We start from the raw sequence: 21,148 nt of genomic DNA, 5'->3' as shown, positions 1-21,148 counted from the left end.
TTTAATCCGAATTGGGGTGTAGGTTTGTTAGCAACTGAGGGTGTCAAAATAAAAGGCTAAAACAGACCAGGGTGGGGACTATAACTTTATCATAGCCAGTGGGTGAGGCATGTTGAGTACCATATTTAACCTGCCTGGTGCCTGGATGATTCAAGTGTCAACGTAAAATAGACAAACATAGGACTTCCGGTATTTAATTTCAGAATAAAATCACTTTGAGGAACAACCACAGAAAGGTTTGGCAGTATTTTGAAAAATAAAGATAAATAACTGATACTTTATAGTTTTATTACATTAATTTTAACAGAGAGGTACACAGCAGGTTTTTAATTATTGTGAAATTATAAATTTTATCAGTGTTTAATGACGTACCGGGACCAAGCATTTTTTTGTGATTTGTAGAAGTCAGTGGAACAGAAAACTGATTGTGTCTACAGTCATATCGAGCATAAATGTAAAACTTTTTCCTTCGTGAGCATAATTTGCTGCTTTTCTGTAGTAAATGTTATTTTAATTTGAGTAAGTTTGGGTCTGACATCCAGTAAGACACTTAAGTGTCATTTTGGTCTCTGAGAATTTTTAGATATTTTTCATTACATTTAGATGTTTATAGACCTACTTAAACAAGTATTTACTATATCAAAAATATATTTGACAGTTCAACAACGCATAAACAAAATAATCAGCCTAAGGGCAGAAATCAAGCATAAGTGCCAAAACTTTGCTGCTTTTATAGACTCTTAAATGTTCATATTTACTCTTTATGTAAAACTTGATGTTTTACATTACTGTAAGTTTCTGGAATTTGCATATAGGTTTGACATATCAAGAAATATGAAAGAAAGATGTCACTGTAGATCTGAGAATTTGTGATGGATGTTTTTTGCTATTTTGTTTATAAGTTTATGAGCTACTCAGTGTGATCAATTCAAAAGATAATGGGGAGATTAATTAATATTTATAATCCAATTGTTTATACCCTGTTGTTGGTTGGTTTTATGTAGAAATGCACGAAAATTGATTTTTAATGGCTTCTTTATTGAGCATTTTGCCTAAGAGTTCAAATTAAATGCTTTGACAGAATCAGTCCAATCAGCTATTTAATACCCAATATTTAATGGCTCTAAGTATTTAAATTAAGGATGTTTAGAGTTGGTTAAAGGTTTGCTCTGGCCAAGATTGTAAACTGTTGATACAAACTATCAGAGCGCTCTTATTTTGAAGTTCAGCCTCGGTCACTTCCTGTGTTGTTTCGTCTGGCTGCAGTGAGCTTGTCGGTCGTGGCGGTGATTCATCCTGATGACTGTCGCCTGCAGGAGTGCCGAGCAGCTCTCAGCCGCGTTTAAGTAACGCCGAAGTGGCTGAAACTCGTTTCTCCTCTTTCTCTCCTTCCAGGAAGCCACAGTGAGAGCTACAGACACACGGAGAGCTACAGACACACGGAGAGCTACAGACACACGGAGAGCACGTATCTTCTCTGGAAACACTTTTTATTTATCTAACGGCTCCTCAAACAGAGCAGCGAAAAGGACACAAAAATGCCCAAAGCGGTGAGTAGCCCTTTGATTTGTTTAATATTTTCAGTCACTGTTTGTTGTGGAACTGCTTTATAAGTTGTCAAGCTTCACTGAAACATGACACGTAATGTTAACGGAAGATTAAACTTCCTTAAAGAGGTATAGTTTTAATCTTTTATTTCATTAATCTAGAATTAACAGTCTTTAAGGTTTTGGTAAAAGTGCGACACAGGTAATGGGAGCATATTTCTACTGATGCTGCTGTTTATCTAAGAGTATTATTTTTAGTGAAAGCTTCATCAATGTTATATTAAAATTGATAAGTTTAATTCTGAAAGGTCAGGTTATATTTGGATATAAATGATGTGACTTTTTTTTTTTTTTTTTGGTGTGAATTTGGGGGGAAAAAAAGACCTTAAATCACTTTATGGGAGTGACAGATTGTCAGTGTCAAAGTGATGCTGTCATAGTTGTTTCCTCAACTTCCAAACTTGATTTGACACGCTGAAACATTTGACATGTTCACTTACTTACATCTTTCTAACAGAGGTGTGGACTCGAGTCACATAACTTGGACTCGAGTCAGGCTCGAGTCACAGGTTTGATGACTCGACTTGACAAAATTCCAGATGACTCTTGGACTTAAACACCAATGACTTGTGACTTTAGTTCCAACCAACTGTTATTTTCATTTTTGATGAATCTGTCCATCATTTCCTAAATTAATCAATTAGGTATTTTGTCTTCGAAATGATGAAAACGTCATCACTGTTCATCACTGCTTACCAAAGCCCAAGGTGACGTTCTCAGATGTCTTATTTTGTACACAACCTAAAGATATTGAGTTTACTGGCATAGAAGCCTAAAGAAAAACATAAAATAATCACATTTGAAAAGCTGAAATCAGAGAATTTGTTCATTTTTTCTTAAAAAATAGTTGGCGATTAATTTGGTAGCTGACAGCTAATCGATTAATTAACTAGTTGAAGCTCTGTTTGTGACTTCACTTGGACTCCAGGCTTTCGACTTGAAAATATCTGACACTTAATTCCCCAGATACGCCTCGTTTGAACCAATCTGACAACATCCACTCAAGTTGTAGGAGAGAATCGTGAAGAACTAACGTTAACTAACGGAAAAAAAAATGTCTAAACCAAACCAAAGGTAATTTTAATTTTAAATTGCAAAATGCAAAATGTGCGGGTGAAAAATTACAGACGAAGACGCAACAACTTCCAGCGTAGTTCAACATTTGAAGTTGTACAAAGAACGATAAGTCGAGACACTGTTGTTAAAATGACTATACAATAACTTGTTTAGGACTTGAATGGGACTTGACTTGGAACCCGCCTGTCTTCACTTGGGACTTGATTGCAAAGACCTGAGACTTGTGACTTGCAAAACAATGATTTGGTCCCACTTCTGGCCACTTTTTTAAACTCTGAATGAGCCAGAAACAAAAAAAAAAAGAGGATTTAAACTAAACAGAGTCACAAGCAGAACAATGTCATTTTTCACTGAAATTAAGATGTAATTATGTCATAGAAACCTCAAATATCAGTGGGGTCTGTGTTAAAGGGGAATGCCACTCAAATCACATGCTCTATTCATATCCCGGGGGTGTCCCATATGGTTCAGTGACCATCATCCACTTTGCTCCAAAGAACTATGAGCCTTACAGTATGTTGTGGACACACAGTTAAGCACTGTTTCACTTTCAGTGTGCTCACAGTGTGGGTGGATTCAGTCACAGGCTCTATATCTTTGAAATCATCCTCTGTAATGTTATGCACTTGTGCAACATCATAAACAAAAGCGGGGTGGAAAATGTCTCGTTTATATCCCGAGGAGTCTGCGATGAATACAGGGTTCTCTTAAGGTCTTTTGAAGTTATTTTCCAGGCTGAAATTTGGGGGTTGCTCCCCACTTAATGTTGGGTTCTCGTAGTCGTCTTGGAGTTTTAGTAAGATGTGAAACTGTTTAGGGTACTGGTGACTTCTCCTCATCAGAAGAGCAAAACAAAAGTCAAAAAAAGACAGAATTTGATGAAGCTGTCCTAAATATTTGAACAGGTTTTTGCCTTCAATTAGTCTTGACTGGCTTTGCCCCACCCCAGCTATTGCACGCTGTATATTCACACATGGCACATGTCCCTCCCTCAGCTCCCTGTTTGGAAATTTCTAGTATAACAGCCTGTGTGTGCTTGTATTAAGAAAAAAGGGATGGAAATTTATTAGACGTGGATATGAGTAAAACGTATTTCCTTTATTAAACACTGAATAAAACGTCTCTCTACCCTCTGTTCCTTATTTAAAAAGCAGAATAGAAAGTCCAGAAATGCCTGATACATACTGTTACTGAACTACAATAAAATAATTCACCAAAATCGGGAAGCTTTTGGTGAAAAAAAAAAAAAAAAAATGCTGCTCACCACAGAGACAGGCGGCTGTTGAACAGAACAGTTTATATTGTGATGACAATGAGTTAAGCTCCGGTCAGTGTCATAAACTGTGTTGTCGGTTTGTTTAGAATGGCCTCATGGTTGTCATGAGCGTCGCCGTGGAAATGACATCATTACTGTCTGATAGCAGCAGCGCGCCGAATCCAGTTGCCACAAAACAGCCTTTTCGGACGATAATGTCAGACTTTTTTCTTTTCCATGACGATCAAAAAAAAGCATACAAACTTTGGTTTTAATTTTATCCTGTGGTTGAAAGACTGCTCAGTTCTTCACGACCGACACGGACTCTGCAACAAAGCATGAAACATATCAATAGGACACTAAATCTGTTTTAATGAAGTTTTCCCTTTGATGCTGTTTCCTCTAGAAAGCTTCATACTCTCAAATTAATCCCGCAAATCCCGAGTCGCACTTTCGGCGCTGGTGAAATATGAAAATAGGGGTTTATGTTTTGAGTACTGTGAAAAGTGTGTAATTAGATTACTGGTTTGGAGAGTGTCAGTAGCTCAAGCCTGTAGCCAAAAATATATTACAGGAGTGGGAGGCAGGGTGTGGTGGGATGAAAGGAAACAGCACCCAGAGCTGCAGTCCGATAAGCCTTATGTTACATACAATCTGTTTAACTTAGGACTGAAAATAATGACTGTTTCCAATTAGGGCAGGGCAATATATTTACATTATATTGTTATTGTGATATGAGACTAGATGTCAGTGTAGATTTAGAATAATTCCTGTCTTTTCCTTTTTTTAAAGGCATCGTTACAGTAATGTGATGTAACCTGAATCTGAACTTAACAGACTGTTCTAAGTCTTCTATTATTTGTCTTTACCAACTTAGTCATTATATCCACATGATGATTATTTGCTTGATTTATTTTATTGATGCCTACAATATAGTTGCAATATTGATTTTGAGGTATTTCAAAAATATCATGTTTGATTTTGTCTATCTTGACAGCCCTAATTTAATTAGGCTATCATTTAATATGCAGATTATTCACCCAATTAATTTATTAATTGTTAGGCCTATACAGTGTCCAAAAATATTTCTCAAAGCCCAGTACACTTTGCTTTTTTTTGTCCAACCAACTGTCTAAAACCCAAAGATATTCAAGTTACTGGCAAAAAAAAGCAGAAACCAGACTAATTAATTGACATTTTTGCCTGAAAAATGACTGAAACAATATGTTGATGATCACTGTAGTTGCTGATTCATATTTTGTGGACTGACTAATCAATTAATTGGATTAATGTTGCTGTTCAAGTTTAATTTCCTTTCCATTTGTATGGTGCCATGTTAAAGCATGAGATAGAAATCAGGATAGAGATATTCAGTTAGGGGTGTCACAATTTCAATATTAAATCAGAATGAGCTTTTCATTCCAATAATCAAAATCCAAAGCAGAATCTGTGATTTCTGCCGGTATTTTTTTACTTGCAGCATCTGGCTGTTATATCACACTTGATAGCATACAGACTTTCTAAAGAAGAAGTTGATGATGTAAGTGATGATGTTGGGGTATAAACCCAGTGATCTGTTGATCTTTATAAATCTCGGCTCAATAGCCAAACAATGACATGGCCAAATGTCTTCTGTTGTCCATACACCAAAGATAATCAGATTACTGCTGCAGAAAAAAGAAAATGTTGAGCTGCAATCAGAGAATTTGGATATTTTTTCTGAGAAAAAAAGGAGCAAAATGATTCATCAATTTTCAAAATAGTTGGCAGTTAATTCCATACTTTACAATTAATGGATTAATTGACAAATCTTTACAGCTTTAATGCTAAACCACAAAATCCTTAACACAGAACTTTAGGGTCATTGCACATTTAAAGGTTATCTTACATCAAATGAGGTTGAGCAGTAACTGTAGTCCAGGAAAAGCAAAGATCAAAGAGGATAAAAGTGCTAAGTTGCTCTAAATGTGATGCTAACTGGCACCGAAGCCTACCAGTCGGAATTATTTCAGCTCAGATAGTTGGCATCGTGTCAAACATTCCAACAGTTATTATTTTTTACCGAGGACCAAGACGCCCAGCGGCGGGACGTTGGACCAGATTTGAGGAGTAGCGAAGGCTTCTGTATTGGTGTTTGTGTGACTCGTGTTTCACTTATCGGAGTAAGACATTGTCAGCAGTAAACGAATCCTGTTTCCTCTCGGTGTCACAGGCCCGTGACACAGAACGTACAAGGCGTGGCCACGATCAACATGGCTGGGTGTTTCCTTTTCATGTCCAGTACTATTGTTACTGTTTGTTCTTTTTCAATAATTGATAACTCAGTCATGGCTGGAACGCCCTCGAGGTCTGATTCACAAATCCAAAAGTGGTTACAGGTTAACTTCGTGCTGACAGAGCCTGTGAGAAGACATGTCACTTTCTCAGACCTCACTGACCAGGCCTGTCCTCTCCATCCTTGCCGTACTGCCGCTCTAGACTCAAATAGTTGCCGTCGTTTATGACTTTATTGCTCTCAGACTGTTTCAGTGGAATCCCCATGGAGACTCCCATTGCAGAAGACTCTTGTAAAACCGTGTCGTCTATGAGGAGGGTTAAATATTGAATGGTCCTCACTGAGGAATGCGGCGCAGCCTATTCACAGTTATACTGCTGAGGTGATGACCACCTCATTACTTTAACTTGACCCGGAGCAGCTCCTTAACCTCACCATTGAAAAAGTCTGAGGAAAGGATATTCAGTTCATGATTATATGGGACAGGGAAGGACGGACTGTCCTTATATTTCAGGGGGTTTGAACTAGGAAATATTTGGCATTCTTGAGGAGTGGCTTGATTGATTTGTTTGCAGAATAGTACCCTTTTCTGCCAATTGACATGCTGTTAAATCTATTAATCACTTGAACTCTAGCTCTATAGTTGCTCGGTAGTTTATCTCACTGGGGTTTATTAGAGCGATTTGTTTTAGTTGTTTTTTTTTTCTTTCTTGTAGTTTTGTCCCCTTTTCCTTTTTCATATTTGTTCATTTATATTTGGGACTGTAGTGAAGTTTCTGTCTTTTGCATGACAAGGATCTTTCAAGAGTTGAGAAGATCAGTACAACTCAAGTGTCTTCGGTAAATATTAGGGATGTACATGATTAATAAGCAAAAAGCACAAAATTTAATGTGGAAAAAAATAAAAAATGAAGAAAGATTTTAATAAAATTCTCTCCTGTGTACTTGTAACTGGCTAACAATCTATTCACTGTAACATTTCATCTCATTTCATAGGTAATCTGACCAGGTGACAGACATTAAGAATAACTATATAGAAATAGCCGATCTTCTTGCAGGTGGTCGTGTTTGGTTTTGCAGGTCATATAGAGGCAGAGACATACAGAGACACTTTCATAACCAGTTATAAACTTATGGTAACTGAATTCAGCACCTTTAATCCTTACATATTAATTATACATAGTACCTCATAAAATGTCAAAATTTCATTTTTACTGTAGACTTTAGAGGTTTAGAGCTTTAGAGGTGACAGCAGGTGGATTTTTGTTACCTTTTGACAGAGGCTTGCCACCTCTTTCCAGTCTATATGCTACACTTAGCTAATTGACTGCTGGCTGTAGCTGTGTTCATAGACTCATATGAAACTTTTCATTTGACTTTTTCTTCTGCATCACCTGTGTTACCATAGAGCTTGTTGCTATTGTTTCTTGGTTACCAGAGTTTTGTACCTTCCACCAAGAGTGTGAAAATATGTATATGCTCAACCAGTGCTCCTGTAGCCGAGATGATTGAGTCAGTTATGACTGTTATGACTCGTGAAGCAGGCCTTTATATGGTTAATATGAACGCCTGTACTTTCCTCTGACTAAAGTTGCTCATTGTGGAACACTTGGGTCTTTGCCTGGTATATTTTTAGCATATGTGTCATGTTTTCTTTACGGCTGTGAATGGCCTCAGTTTATTGTGAGTTACCGTTGGGAGGACTTACTTTGAGATCAGATATCACTCACTCAGTGGTTTCTGTTGGCTCGTCTGCTCCAATACATTCACATATTCCATTCTCTGCTGGTTAGGGTGTGTTTTTTTAGGTGCTCCATCTGTAACTGCTGTAAATAAAAGGCTGTGATGTTGAGAGGAGCATCCAGAATCTGTCAGAGATAGTGCTATCAAATCATACAGTCACTTTTTAAACAAGGGAAGCCTCAGAATAACACTTAACAGAGCTGTTTCTGATCACTTCTGCTGTATATTCGGGGCATTTTTTGTGAATCTGGCTGCAGCTGAATGTAGATGATGATAGCGAGGGTCTGCTGGGGCACTGCAGCTGAAAGGGGACCTTTGTTTTGCTGGGTAAAGTAAATGCAGTGTTCCCCCTCCTTCCCCTGCTTTTTAGCTGGACTTGAAGCTGGTATAAGTCGCTCTGTTGGACAGTTGACTCCAAACATTACAAATTGTATGCACATGTAGCATTACAGAACAGAACGACTAACTCTACGTGGACCTGAGTTATTTTTTGTGTGTGTGTTTTGCCATGGACCCTGAGTGGGGCTCGACCAGCACTGGATTTTTGGGGCTGGTGTCGATACTGTCCATTGACTGTCAGGCATACTACTGGAAACAGGAAAGGAGGAGGTTGACTGAGGTGCCAAGCTTGCTCAACAGCCATTGAAGCACATAGTGAAAAGGGGCGGAACAAAGATATGTGATGGAGGCAGGATATTTTAGTTTAACGATAAACTTTTTTGTCCTAAATGATATCAGGTCAAAAGTTTTAGAACACCCCAATTTTTCCATTTTTTTTAATTGAGAATTATGCAGTTTAATGTCTCATTGTACTCTGAAATGAAAGCATAGAACAAATGTATTCTAAACTTTTGATTCATCAAAGTAGCCACCTTTGGCAGATATAACAGCCTGGCATTTTTTCTACAATGGAAATCAAATATTCTTCAGAAAGTTCTTCCCAACTGTTGCGGAAGTTCGCATAAATGTGTGGCACTTGTAGGTTGCTTTGCTTTCACTCTTCTGTCCAGTTCATCCCAAACCAGCTCGATGGGGTTTAAGTCTGGAGACTGTGTTGGCCACTCCATATTTTCAAGCTTACCATCTTGTTCTTTTTTCCTAAGGTAGTTCTGGTATAGCTTGGACTTGTGTTTTGGGTCATTATCTTGCTGTAGGATGAATTCCTGACCTATTGGGTGCATACCAGAGGTTACTGCATGGCTCTGCAGAATACTGTGGTAGCCATCCTTTCGTCTACTCCACGGCGTACAAAAATCCTGCTGTTGACTCTCAGAAACTTGTCTTGTGATTCTGTTGTGGCTTTGGGTCTGCCAGACCTCCTGTCAGAGTTTCCCCCAGTTTCTGGGTGCCTTTTGATGGTGAAGGAAACTATACTCACTGACACCTAAAGACCTTCATTTTTAAGTGTTATGATGATCTGTCTCTCTTCCATTGTTAATTGCCTTTTTCTTGCCATTTTTATAGCAACAAACTACTTTCTACAGTACAATACTGTTCAAGTAATGCTCATGAGGGTATGGTACCATAGTGTGATCAAATACTACTTTTATGCAGACAGAGGGGATTGTAAGGAATCAAGAAAGGTTGGGACACCTGTAGGAATTGGTAGCACCAACTTTCAAGGCTTGATCAGCCTCCATTGCTGCAGAACACCTTTAAGTTGTTAACCCATTTCTTGTTCCCTGAAAAAGGCCTTTTTGTATCATTCTGAAATGTACATTATTTTTCAGTTTCGGGTAGCCTTACCATTTTTTTTTTAATGTCTGGCAGTTCACCACTTACCTTTGTACCATTTCAAGCTATTCATTGGACTTGAACTGCTTGAATTTCAATAAAATACTGGAAAAATTGGGGTGTTCTAAAACTTTTGACCAGTAGTGTATATATATATCTAAAACCTGAAATGGGAAAAAGGATCAAATATGCATAAAATTCTGACTATAAAGCAAAAACAAACAAAGTATATATATATGCCAATATCAATATAGATCGATATAGCAGTAACAGGTAAATATCGGGCCAATAATATTGGTTGTGGTCTAATCCTGAGTTTTAATCCCACGTGAGTCACCTCTGCTAACCTCCCTTCAAAGCAGCGGACACATGGATGAAAAAAAGTGGGTCATCCTTGAATATCCACTGTCTAGACTACTGTGTTCTTACAATATCCTGGACAGCACCGTGATGTGAGGTGCTTTCCACCTGATGCTGTGATTGGATTTGCCTTCTCTGTCAGGATTTAAGCCTGTCAGTTAGTCGCTCAGCGTGTGTAGCTTCAGAAGAGTCAGTGAAGCTCTGAGTCACCAGATAGTCACTGCTGCAGCCCAGACATCCCTTTTCCAGTGGGCGTCATTGAATTTGCTTACCGCTGAGGCTCACAATGGGCCGGAGATGAAAGATGTCACTGGAGGGCTCTGTTTGCAGCCTCGCTCTGTCTTCACCCTGTGTCCACCAACCTCTTTGTATGGTTTTCACTGAGTATTAATAAGTTCAGTCAATACTTCCATAACCCCCGCAAAATACCAGAGACATTTGACATTATACCCACAGAAAAGAGACTCAGTCTGTGCATTACCTCAAAGCAGCTATTGTAAATATTTGTGCATTGTTGTATGGCCTTTGTGTGAAATTCAGATGCCGTTTGCTGATTACTAACCAAACCTTACAATACAGAATATTGTTTCTCTCCATTATGAGGCAGGGTTGACGTCAACTCTCATTATTCTACACAGCTCACCAGTCATGCTATTTGTAATGGTTTTGAAATCACACATTAATCACTGGGGTGGATCCCTGTGAGTGGACATTAAGATTCGCTGCTCATGGGGCAGGTTTCAGTTAGATGGACAACCTTTTTTTGTATGCACAGGCCCTTCTGATCAATCATTAACCAAAGAACTGAAAGACATGCCTTTTCTCTGTGAATGGGAGTGAATGACTGAAGTGGCTGCCATCTTTTAGTCTTCCGCTCTTCAGTCTGTCCATCCAGAATAACACCTGTAGTGCCTCTTTTGAGCTTGGTGAATTAGAAGTGGAATTAGTGTTAAATATGCCACTTCTTAACTCTTCATATATTGCAGCGCCACCAGTAATCAATTAGTTGCCAACTAATAAATTAGTTGTCAACTGTTTTGATAAATGATTGATTGGTTTAAGTAACTTCTTAAAGAAAAAACATCAAAATTGTCTGATTCCTGTATGACTAAACTGAATATATTTGAACTGTGGAGTAAAAAAAGACATTTGAGGAGAACATCTTGGGTTTAGGGAAACACTGACCGCCATTTTCCACGATTTTCTGACATTGTCTGACTTCAGACAATGAAAATAATCGTCAGTTGCAACCCTAATATTGTCCTTAAAATCAAAAGTGAGAGCTGTTATTTCAGTTTTCTTACCAAAAACACCTCAGGTTTTGCAGCAGATTTCCCTTCAATCAACCCATTTGGCTCTGAGAAAGCAGCGATAAACACAGAGCCCTGTGTGTTTACTCTGCAAATACACCCCCTTACCAAACACACACACACACACACACACACAAAAAAAACACCAAAGCAGTGCTCTGCAGTTTAGCATGCTTTACCACATATTGGTCCTTACCTATGAGAGTCTCCCTGTTGGTCTGGGTCAGCTTTTGAACTCCTGTTTTCTTGTGTTTTTTCACAGGTCAATGTTCGCGTCACCACCATGGACGCTGAGCTGGAGTTTGCCATCCAGCCCAGCACCACCGGCAAACAGCTGTTTGACCAGGTACAGTGCATATCAGTTCTGTAGCATCAGTGTTGACCTATAAATATTTTGTCAAAATCACTCTTGAAAGGTTTTGGACATAATTGCAACTTGAGATGACAACATATGTCAACGTCTTGTATGTTAAATGGAAAAATGTTTATAAATAAAGTGTTTAAAAAAGAGGTTTTGGAAACAAGATGATGTATAAGTGTTTCGCAACAATTTGTGATTTTAGTTTTTCAGTTAAGTCATTTTTATAGAAAGATTAAATTAAGTCAGCCAATCATGGCCTAGTGCAGTGGTTCCCAAAAATGTGCCCCATGAAGCAAGTACAATGTAGATATGATACAATGAAGCAATCGGGGGGAAATATTTTGGGTAATATAATTTTGGGAAATATTCATATTAGCTTTCTTGGTGAGAGTTATCTGAGAAGTATAAAGCTACTCTCATGTCTGTACAATAAACATGAAGCTAGAGTCAGAGGCCTGTTAGCATAGCTTAGCACAAAGACTGGAAACAGGGGGAAACAATTAGCACGTCTCTGTCCAGAGGTATCAAAATCTGCCTACCAGCACCTCCAAAGCTCACAACTTTACATGTCTCATTTGCTTAACTAGTACAAAAATTTCAGTGTAAAGTTTTACGGGATTGTGTGAGGAACTTTTTCTCTGCTGGGACTGTTTTCCCGGCAATGAGCTGAGACTCCAGGAAGTTACTTGTCTCTGCCCAGAAATAGTCCCGCACATAACTCTCCATGAAACAGAGAAGAGTGTCTTTTTTCCCACATACAGATTAAAATTAGTGAGCTTTAGAGGTGCTGGCCGGTGGGTTTTGTGAACTTCAGGCAGAGCCAGGCTAGCTGTTTCTGACTGTTTTCAGTCTTAATGCTAAGCTAATCAGTGGCTAATTCTTTAATGCACAGATGTAAGAGTGGTATCAATCTTTCATTTCACTATTGAAGGGACGGAAATAAGCACATTTCTCACAATGTTGGACTATATCTTTAAATGATTTTTTTTTAATTTTAATAAAAAATGTATTTAAAAAGTGTTTTACTATAAAAGAATCGAGAAATCGTATTGTTTGACAATGTTTTGGTTCTCAAACCTTCATCAACTAAAATTCTATACAGACAAATTGTGAGTCAATTTTCTGGTGCTCAAGAGATTTATAGAATAAAGTGTTTCTTGCGCAAACATTTTACAAACTGCTACAGCTTTCGTCATCGTGTAACTGGACTGATGTCACAGAGAGAGATCTGTGTTAGGAGAAAGTGCCAGGCCTCATTATCATCCCTCCAAAGCTCTTTCCATTTATTACATCCAGGTCTGAAAAGTTATCTCCTACAGACGAGATTACAGGAGCTCCTGGCTTCAAGCGTCTTTATCAGTCTCTGTCTATCCGCTGAGGTTCAGGGACTATTATAAATGGTTTCCTGTAATGAAAAAATGCAGTTAGCCAGTGAATAAAGAGAATTTGTGGCATTTATTAAAACTAATGATTGACTGTAAGTCGTGGGTGAGGAAGTTACAGTCTCAGTGCAGAGTGAAAGGTGTGGCCGCAATAATGGAAACATAAAGAATTTCCTCTCAAGCTAATATATATACTGATTGTTAATTTGTGACATGATTTATTGTAAATGATCCCCTTGTCCCAACTGGCACCATTACAAAATCTCAATATATATCTTATTGTAAATGGTTATTCAGAAAAAGCATATTGTTTATAGTAAAATACTAATTATGTACACGTTTGGTTTATTTTCATAAATGAATGCTACCATCAGTTGACCTCAAACTGATTGTTGTTAGCTGTTTCAGCGGGTGTGTATCGGCTGGGTAGATAACTGGCAGTTGATTTTAATCAAAGAGATATGTAAAATCAGCAAACGTGTTCATTTGTGTTGTCATTTTCAGGTGTAACTCAAATATTTAAAGATCTATAGTTAAACAAGGTGGACCAAGCTATCATATTGCATTACAAGTGTTTGTGAAAAAAACAGCCAACAGGGACATCTCACCACCAGTCTGACTAACTTAGCCTGAAATATCTGTGAAACCGAGCGCTATCAGGGCAGAGTTCACAGACAAAACAATGATACTCTCCCAGTTGTGTCCTTGCTTGGCTTATTTTGTGTATCCAGCTTTGACCTCTGGGTCTGGCTGCAGTTAATGCTGCAAAAATAGAGACACCACAACTTCCTTTGGTTCATGTCCTTTTGTTTAAGAGAGAGAGACAGACTGTGCGCAGTGGTGATCAAACAAGGTAGAGAATGACTGAAGAGAGAGAGCGTTGGTAGCAAGAAAGCTGGTGAATCAGATAAAGTGTTTGTTGTCTGATTGTTTCACTGCAGTTACGTTTACAGCATAAATAAAAAGTGCATCGTATGTAGATTCTTAACAAGGCTACTTCTTGAGTTTTGGTGAGGATGGCTCTGTGTGCGCAAGTGCAGATAGAAAAGGTCTTCAACCTAATATTTGTGAAAGTGTTTTTATGGGATATGAAAGCATAAAATATATATACACTTTGAAATAACATGCACGGGTATTCCACCCAGAAGTTACTGTAAACAAACATTGTGATTCATCCTATTGAATGTTGACGTTAGTTAGCATATTAATGTTTGTCCCTTACAGCTGATGTGGTTATGTAATTACTAGAAGTGGTAGTATTTGGTGTTTTATCCTTGACCCATGTGGTTCCTATTACTGGTCACTACAAGTATTGTTAAGTGCAAAATGTCCTTTGAATTTCCATTTTTCCTCTTGTTGTGAAGTACTATTGTGAAGCTCAGTACCTTAAATCCAAATGTGGATGACATGTCATTAGTGTGAGCTCCTCTGAGGCTCTTTGACAGCCCCGGGGGAGGAAACGCATTGTTTTAGCCACTTCCTGTATAACTCGTTTTTCAATAGCAACTGTAGCTGACTGTGTGTCAGGGGATTCACTTGTCATGTCAGAAGCACTGTGAAAATTTTAGGCCAAAAACACATATGAATACAATCATATTGAGCAAAATATCCCAAAAAAAACCCAGCTAGAATAATAGCCATATTTAGAAATGGATACTTTTTGGCTTGTTTTGACCAAGCCAGCACTATCAAACAGCGGGGCCACTGCTCTAAACCTACTAATGTGTAGTTTTGTTTGAGGTAGGAATAACCGAGGACCCAGATATTAGCCTTTGACATCTCTCTATTTATAGGTGTTGGTGAATTCTCCCGCCTACTTGTTAAAGTGGCTCGCAGTGGGGTGTGCCACAGATAATCATTCACTTCATGTTATGGTGTCAGAGACAGTTCATTGCTCTATTTTAGTGCAGAGATACAATTGACTATTTTGAGCCTGGGAAGAAGCCTAAAAACAAAGCTTCAAACCTGGCTTTTAGATTTTAGTGGTCGTGTCCCTGAAGTCTTGTCAGCAGCCTGATTTCGTCTTAAACGGCTGCTTTGGCAATAATCAGCTGTAGAGACACAGGAGTACACTCTCAGAGTGTTAAACAGGTTCTGTGGAAATGCTGAGTAACAGCAGTGAGCTCATTTTCAGGGCGAGTGTGAGGCCTGGTGTGGCCCGTGTGGTCAGCACTGATCATAGCCTTAGTCCCTATAATGCCGCCCTTAAACTCGCTCTGAGGAACTTCTGCCACTCCCCTACACACCCTCGTACAGTTTCACTTCATATGACTTTACATGGCTGCTCATTTTATTTTGCCCTTAACTGCAATTAATTGCAGTTTGTATTGTACTGGTTAGTTTTGTCTGTTCTCACTGCGTCACCCAACCTCCAGATGTTCTTTCCCATATTAATGTGGTCTTGAAAGGTTTTAAATGGACAGTTCAACCCAAAATCAAAAATACATATTTGTTGTCTGGCCTGTAGAGCTATTTATCCATTGGTGTGAGTGACAGAGTTTTGGACATATCAGCTGTAGAAATGTGTGTCTGCTTTTGAAACTAGATTGCACTCAGCTTGTTGTGTAGTGTCTCTTTGCAGAAATCAGGACTCTGTTACTCAACATAATCCACAGACCTTGTTGTTAGCAGTTATATGTAGGGACTACTTTCTTTCTATGGCAGAAACTGCTGGAACTACTTTCTTACTGCAGTAGAATCTACCAGAGCTTCTGTCTTTACACTAGAAGGAAAGTAGTTCCTGCACAAAAAAAAGGAAACTACTTTCTTCTGCAGTAGAATCTACTGGAACTTATTTTTTTCTGCAGTAGAATCTACTGAAAAAGAAGTTTCTACTTGAAATTGCATGGATTATCTTGAGTAATGGGGTTGCAATTTCTGGCAAGAGACCCTGCTGTTTTTCAGATGTATTTTCTTTTCTGCTTTGAGCAGCTTAGTGCCATCTATGTCCGTTACATTAGAGAAGGGGCAGACATTTCTACAGCTGATCTCTCCAAAACTTTGCAACTTGCAACAAAACTGTCAAGATGAATAAATGGCTTAACAGGCCTGATGAAAAATACTTGTTTTTTTTATTGTAGGATGAACTGTACCTTTAAGTTGTAGCTTCAGTCCCTGGAGAGCTGGTTTGGATTGGTTTACAGCAGGAGGAGGATCTTGTGTATGTTGAACAGCTGAAAACATGGCAACATTTGAAACAGTTCCAACAATGTCTTCTTGAACTGAATCCAAGTCGATATAATCTGGCAGGTGTCAAAATATGAAACTAGTTCTCTTACACGCCCAATCCACATGTCAAAGCCGCATTCAGAAATTGCTGCAAAGCCGCTCCAAGTCAAGAGAGGCAACATGTTACATGATGGCTTTTCTTCTCCCCTGTAGGACTGCAGCAGATCTATTCTTAGAGATTAAACTTTGAAATAAGGGCTTTGTGATGCCTCCTTTACGGTTCACTCACAATTAATGTGTGGTCTGACAGTAATAGACGCATTTCCTTTGGGCCAGTACCCGCTGCCCCTCCACCACCACCACCACGAAACACAGTCTTTGTGCTGGTCCCTCTTTGGGGCCCGACTGGGTGAACCCCTCCCTTCCCTTCCTCAGTCGCTGGAGGACTTCAGCCTCGTTATTCAGCCCGGAGAGGATGCAGTGCGTAATGCTGTTTCAGCCCAGTGGCATTCCTCTCTCTCACCACAGGGCCCGAGCTCCCATAAACCAGGCAGAGAAACTTTCACTCTCTGTCAGATCGCTGTAAGTCTGACGTCATGCTGACTGTTCCTATGTGGCACTGCAACTTTTGCTCCTTCAACTTGAAGCGAGTCTGAAGAGGGTGGCAACAGTGTTCATAAGAACCAACCTGCCTGCAAATGTTTCACCAGGTTACAGGTTTTTAATCATTACCAGAACGAAGTAGACTTGTTCATCTGCTTATAACAGCTTGCAAAAAGGAGTGTGGAAATATAGAGTATAATATAGAGGGAAACAAAGTTAAATGAATACAGTTTATGTAGGGGAGATGATGCTGATGCTATCATGCAACTTTTATCCTTTTTTATCGGCCACTTTCCCAGGGGAAAAAAGTCAAAAGTCTTTGATATTTTCTCGTGCCTATTGTAGATGGTTAGTTATAACCTTTTTGTATGTGGTTGCTGGCTGTCAGGAGATGTTATATACCTATAAACTAAAAGTAAGATTGTGTCAACAGTGAATTATGTTGCAGGAGGCCATTAAATCCTGTTTGCAGAGTTTTAGTCAGCAACATCAGACCTATAGCAAAAACTCTCTCTCTTGTGATCTGCATTAGCTAGGAAGCTCATGGAGACATAAAGGGCAAGTGTTGATCTTAACAAAAAACGTTGTTTTCTGGATGTTTCAAATAGAAATTCCCACTAAGTCCTTAGCAAAATGTAGTGACCTACATCTGGGGACCGGCAGGGGTGGTGGTGACATTAGGAACAACTATATAGAAAAAGGCAATCATCATACTAATACCTCTAGTATTAGTAATAAATTTAGACTGTTTCATAACCAGTTAAAACTCATTGCAGCTTTTAAATTGCATTCTGCATGGTATCTACTCAAAAGTAGTGGTAGTAGTTTTGCATTGTATTGTTCTGTTTTCAATAATCTTAGATAGAATGAATATCGGCAGTGTTTGGAGATGTTGACGCTGATTAGAGGGACCAAGCGACCCATTCAAGTGAAGGCAACCTGCTAAGCCAACCTGCTGCGATGTCAGTTTACTGAACCTGTGTACCCAGATTCAGATTTAATCCTCCTCTAATGAATTGTATTTTTTTCAGTAGTCTTTGGCAGCAGGTGGTCATAACATGTATGGCAAAGCTAGTTGCTTATTTGTCAAGTGAAGAACAATGTTGTTGAAGCTGGTATGAAAACTGTTACCTCCCTAACAGTGCAGAGGTTGTACAAAGCCTCTCCACAGTAGTTTATACCCTGAGAAAATAGTTCAGTTCTGTATCTGTAGCCCACTCTGTTTCTTTGTGCCTCACTCTGTAGACCCCAAAGCAAAACCAGCATGAAAGGACTGATTGTTTTCTAAGTTTCATTACAGGTGAGATGCAGGGTTAGAGTTTAGTTCTCTCTCATTTCAGCCCCCTTCGAGTGCTTGTTGTTGCTGCTGCAGTAAATACAATCCATCAGAAAAAGTTCCAAAATCAAAGCCATTCATCTTAACTTCCACAGGTCAGCCTGCCCTGTATTTTGTGTCGTCCGGTCAGATTGAGTAGTTTGATTTTAATTTTAAACTTGGCTGCAGCTTATCACAGGGACTGGGCTTGGCCAGAGAGTGCCAGCGTGTTGATTCACCCAGGCAACTTAACACCTCACCTGATGACAGGGTGGGGAATTTGGCAGCGATGTATTCAGAAAGGGCCCAGTACAAAGATTGTCCCACTTACCGGCGCACACACTTCCACACAAAAACATGAATTCCTACACGACGCTGCTGGAAAATTGCTCGGCTTCTCTGAAGACCATAAAGAGCTTCTGGTCGTTGAGGTTTTTCCTCAGAAGCCAGTGGAAAATGGTAGCTCCTCCTGCAGCACAAGTGATTATTCCAGATCTATAACTGGGTTTTAACTTTCTGCCGCAGCTGCACAGAAGCTGGTTGAAAAAAAAAAAGTTCAAATTGCTGATGTGAAAAAGTGTTTCCAGTGCGGTTGAAATTAAAACTGGGTTCATAATCTGCCTTTTAGACGTTAATAATGAGGAGTTTGGGGAGCTGCAGTTTTGCCAGAAAGTAACAGCCTTGTAAGTTGGAGCAAACCCCCCCCTTCCATTCACCCACCACCGCCTTGCTTCAGGCTTTTCAGTCTGTTCCTGGAGTCAGAGACAGGATGCTGGTCATGCAGCACGCCCTCGTTATACACTATTCCTCCTCCTCACTGGTCAAACAATAGGACCACTTTGTTAAAGATCAGGCCACATCATGCTCTTGGTGTGCTGTGGCATATTGCATCAGACAGCAGTTCAAATGCAAGAAGAGGAAACACTTAATTTAGCAAAGTGGTATCGAAAAATCTGGCCATTACCAGGAAATATGAAATTTGACGACATTGTTTTAATTTGGTCATCAATATGTTGCCTTCCTTGGCAGATTAGCCTAATAAACTTCAATCAAAGTCTTTAGTCTCACATATCTGCATCATTCCTCATTGATAAAGGTGCCAATTAGAGGTGAAATGACCGATTGATTAGCTGATTGACAGAAAATTAATCTTCAGCCCGTTTGACAATCGTTTATGTAATTTTTTGTGCACAAATGTAAAAACTTAAGAAGTTCCAGCTTGTCAGCTGTAAGTATTCAGTTGTCTTCGTTGCCTCAACACACGCTATCATACTTTCCTCAAACTCATTTACTTGCATGCTTTGCTAACATTGTAGTTGTGAATGAGCCACAGCATGTACAGAGGGTCGAGCTTGCACATTTGTACACATAGAGCAGAAGGAGGCTGCTTTTCTGTGTAGTCATGTGCAGGTGTATGTGAGACAACGTCTCCTTCCTCTTTTCAAAGACCCCAAATATTATTCAAATACTGAGTTGGTTTTCAGTTACCATGGCAACGGTAGAAGCTTTAAAACATTCAGCTCAGCCCTGTTTGACTGATAGAAAATCAAACAATTTGGTTTTAGATATTTACTCAAATAAAGCGAGCAGTTTGTGGATGTCACATCGACATTTAGAAAATGGTGAAAAACATTTTTCACCATTTTCTGACATTTTATTGACCAATTGATAATCATAAGAATTGATAATCATTTAAATAATGGTTGATAATGAAAGCAATCCTTAGTTGGAGTGTTTTAGCGGTTGTAACCATCCACGAAGGGTCCAAAATTATGTGTTTTGTCCACTGGCCAAATGGCAAGTGAATGGTCAGGTTTTACCACCCACCCAACAGATCACTGGTGTTTTTTGGGCTGGTGAGTGAAGCAAATCTACCAGCTACTTGTATATTTTACCAGCATTTGGCTGGTACTAATTTGCATCCGTCTCTCTGTCCAGACTCTATCATATATTTGCCAAACTGCTTCAGACAACAAACATGCAGTGTTTCAGAGTTTACTTTTATTTGTCCTGGCAGTAGTCAAATGTGGTTTGTATCATTACCTCAGCCAAGTCCATACTCAGGCCTGGGAATGTGTAATACTATGAGTGTTGTTCACCAGATTAGTGTGGTACCTGAGTATGTCACCTTAAGGTTAGATTCTCCAGCCGTTGCCAGCGTCTGTTAAGTGTTCAAAGGCCTTTTCACAACTCCTCACTCTGCTGGAAGAACACCATCAGTGAGTCATTTACATTTATTGGAAAAATAACCTCATTGATTTTCGAGGTGTGTTTTTATTGACTTCTGCATTTACATCACCGTCTCTTCTGTTTTCCTGGAAGAGCAGGTTGTAAATTCTTTAGAGTAATCCAGTCTTACATCTGGTCAAATTTAGGGAAATCCCTAAGTTCCAGCTTGTCAAAAGTGAAGATTTGTTGCACAGTAAATAGAATACCTTTGAGTTTGGGCCAAGACATTTGGGGAAGATATCATGGACATTTTTTCACTTTTTTTTTTTACATTTCATTGACCAAAAGATTAATGGATTAATCAAAAAATGAGCAATTACATTAATTGCTAAGGAAGATAATCTTGTGTGTTGCAGCACTATTGTGGGCTAATTCCTTTTCTCTGTGCAGGTGGTGAAAACCATTGGCTTACGTGAGGTCTGGTACTTCGGACTTCAGTATATGGATGGCAAAGGTTACTACACTTGGCTAAAACTGGACAAAAAGGTAAGACCCAGGTTTAAAAATACATATTTGTTGTTATATTGTCTCCTGTCTTTTAAATGCTCAAATTATTAAGGGTATTAGGTCATTAGGATTGGAGGAAAAACATTTCCATTATGTCCATTATATAATACTAAAATCAGTCATGCATCATTATAAATACTCCTAAGAATTAGACCACATAAGTTGTATGATTTGTTTTTCAGGGTAATGATGTCATTTTTTCCCCCTTCAATAGAGTAATAT

At 39.0% G+C, this 21,148-nt stretch overlaps 1 protein-coding gene across 1 annotated transcript in view; it reads left to right on the top strand.

Annotated features, from left to right (window-relative positions):
* Positions 1-1,311: 1,311 nt before the first annotated feature.
* ezrb (ezrin b) overlaps positions 1,312-21,148 on the top strand; it is a 41,723-nt gene continuing 21,886 nt past the window's right edge. The window contains exons 1-3 of the mRNA XM_084736895.1: positions 1,312-1,550; positions 11,624-11,707; positions 20,810-20,905. Coding sequence (XP_084593021.1) covers positions 1,539-1,550; positions 11,624-11,707; positions 20,810-20,905 — 192 coding nt within the window. The 5' untranslated portion in view covers positions 1,312-1,538. The remainder of the gene's footprint in view (positions 1,551-11,623; positions 11,708-20,809; positions 20,906-21,148) is intronic.

The sequence above is a fragment of the Lutjanus erythropterus genome, chromosome 15 (genome assembly GCF_056507025.1).
Source record: "Lutjanus erythropterus isolate fLutEry1 chromosome 15, fLutEry1.hap2, whole genome shotgun sequence".
Taxonomy (NCBI): domain Eukaryota; kingdom Metazoa; phylum Chordata; class Actinopteri; order Lutjaniformes; family Lutjanidae; genus Lutjanus; species Lutjanus erythropterus.
The sequence above is the reverse complement of the archived record's forward strand: the minus strand, read 5'-3'. Positions and strand labels throughout refer to the sequence as shown.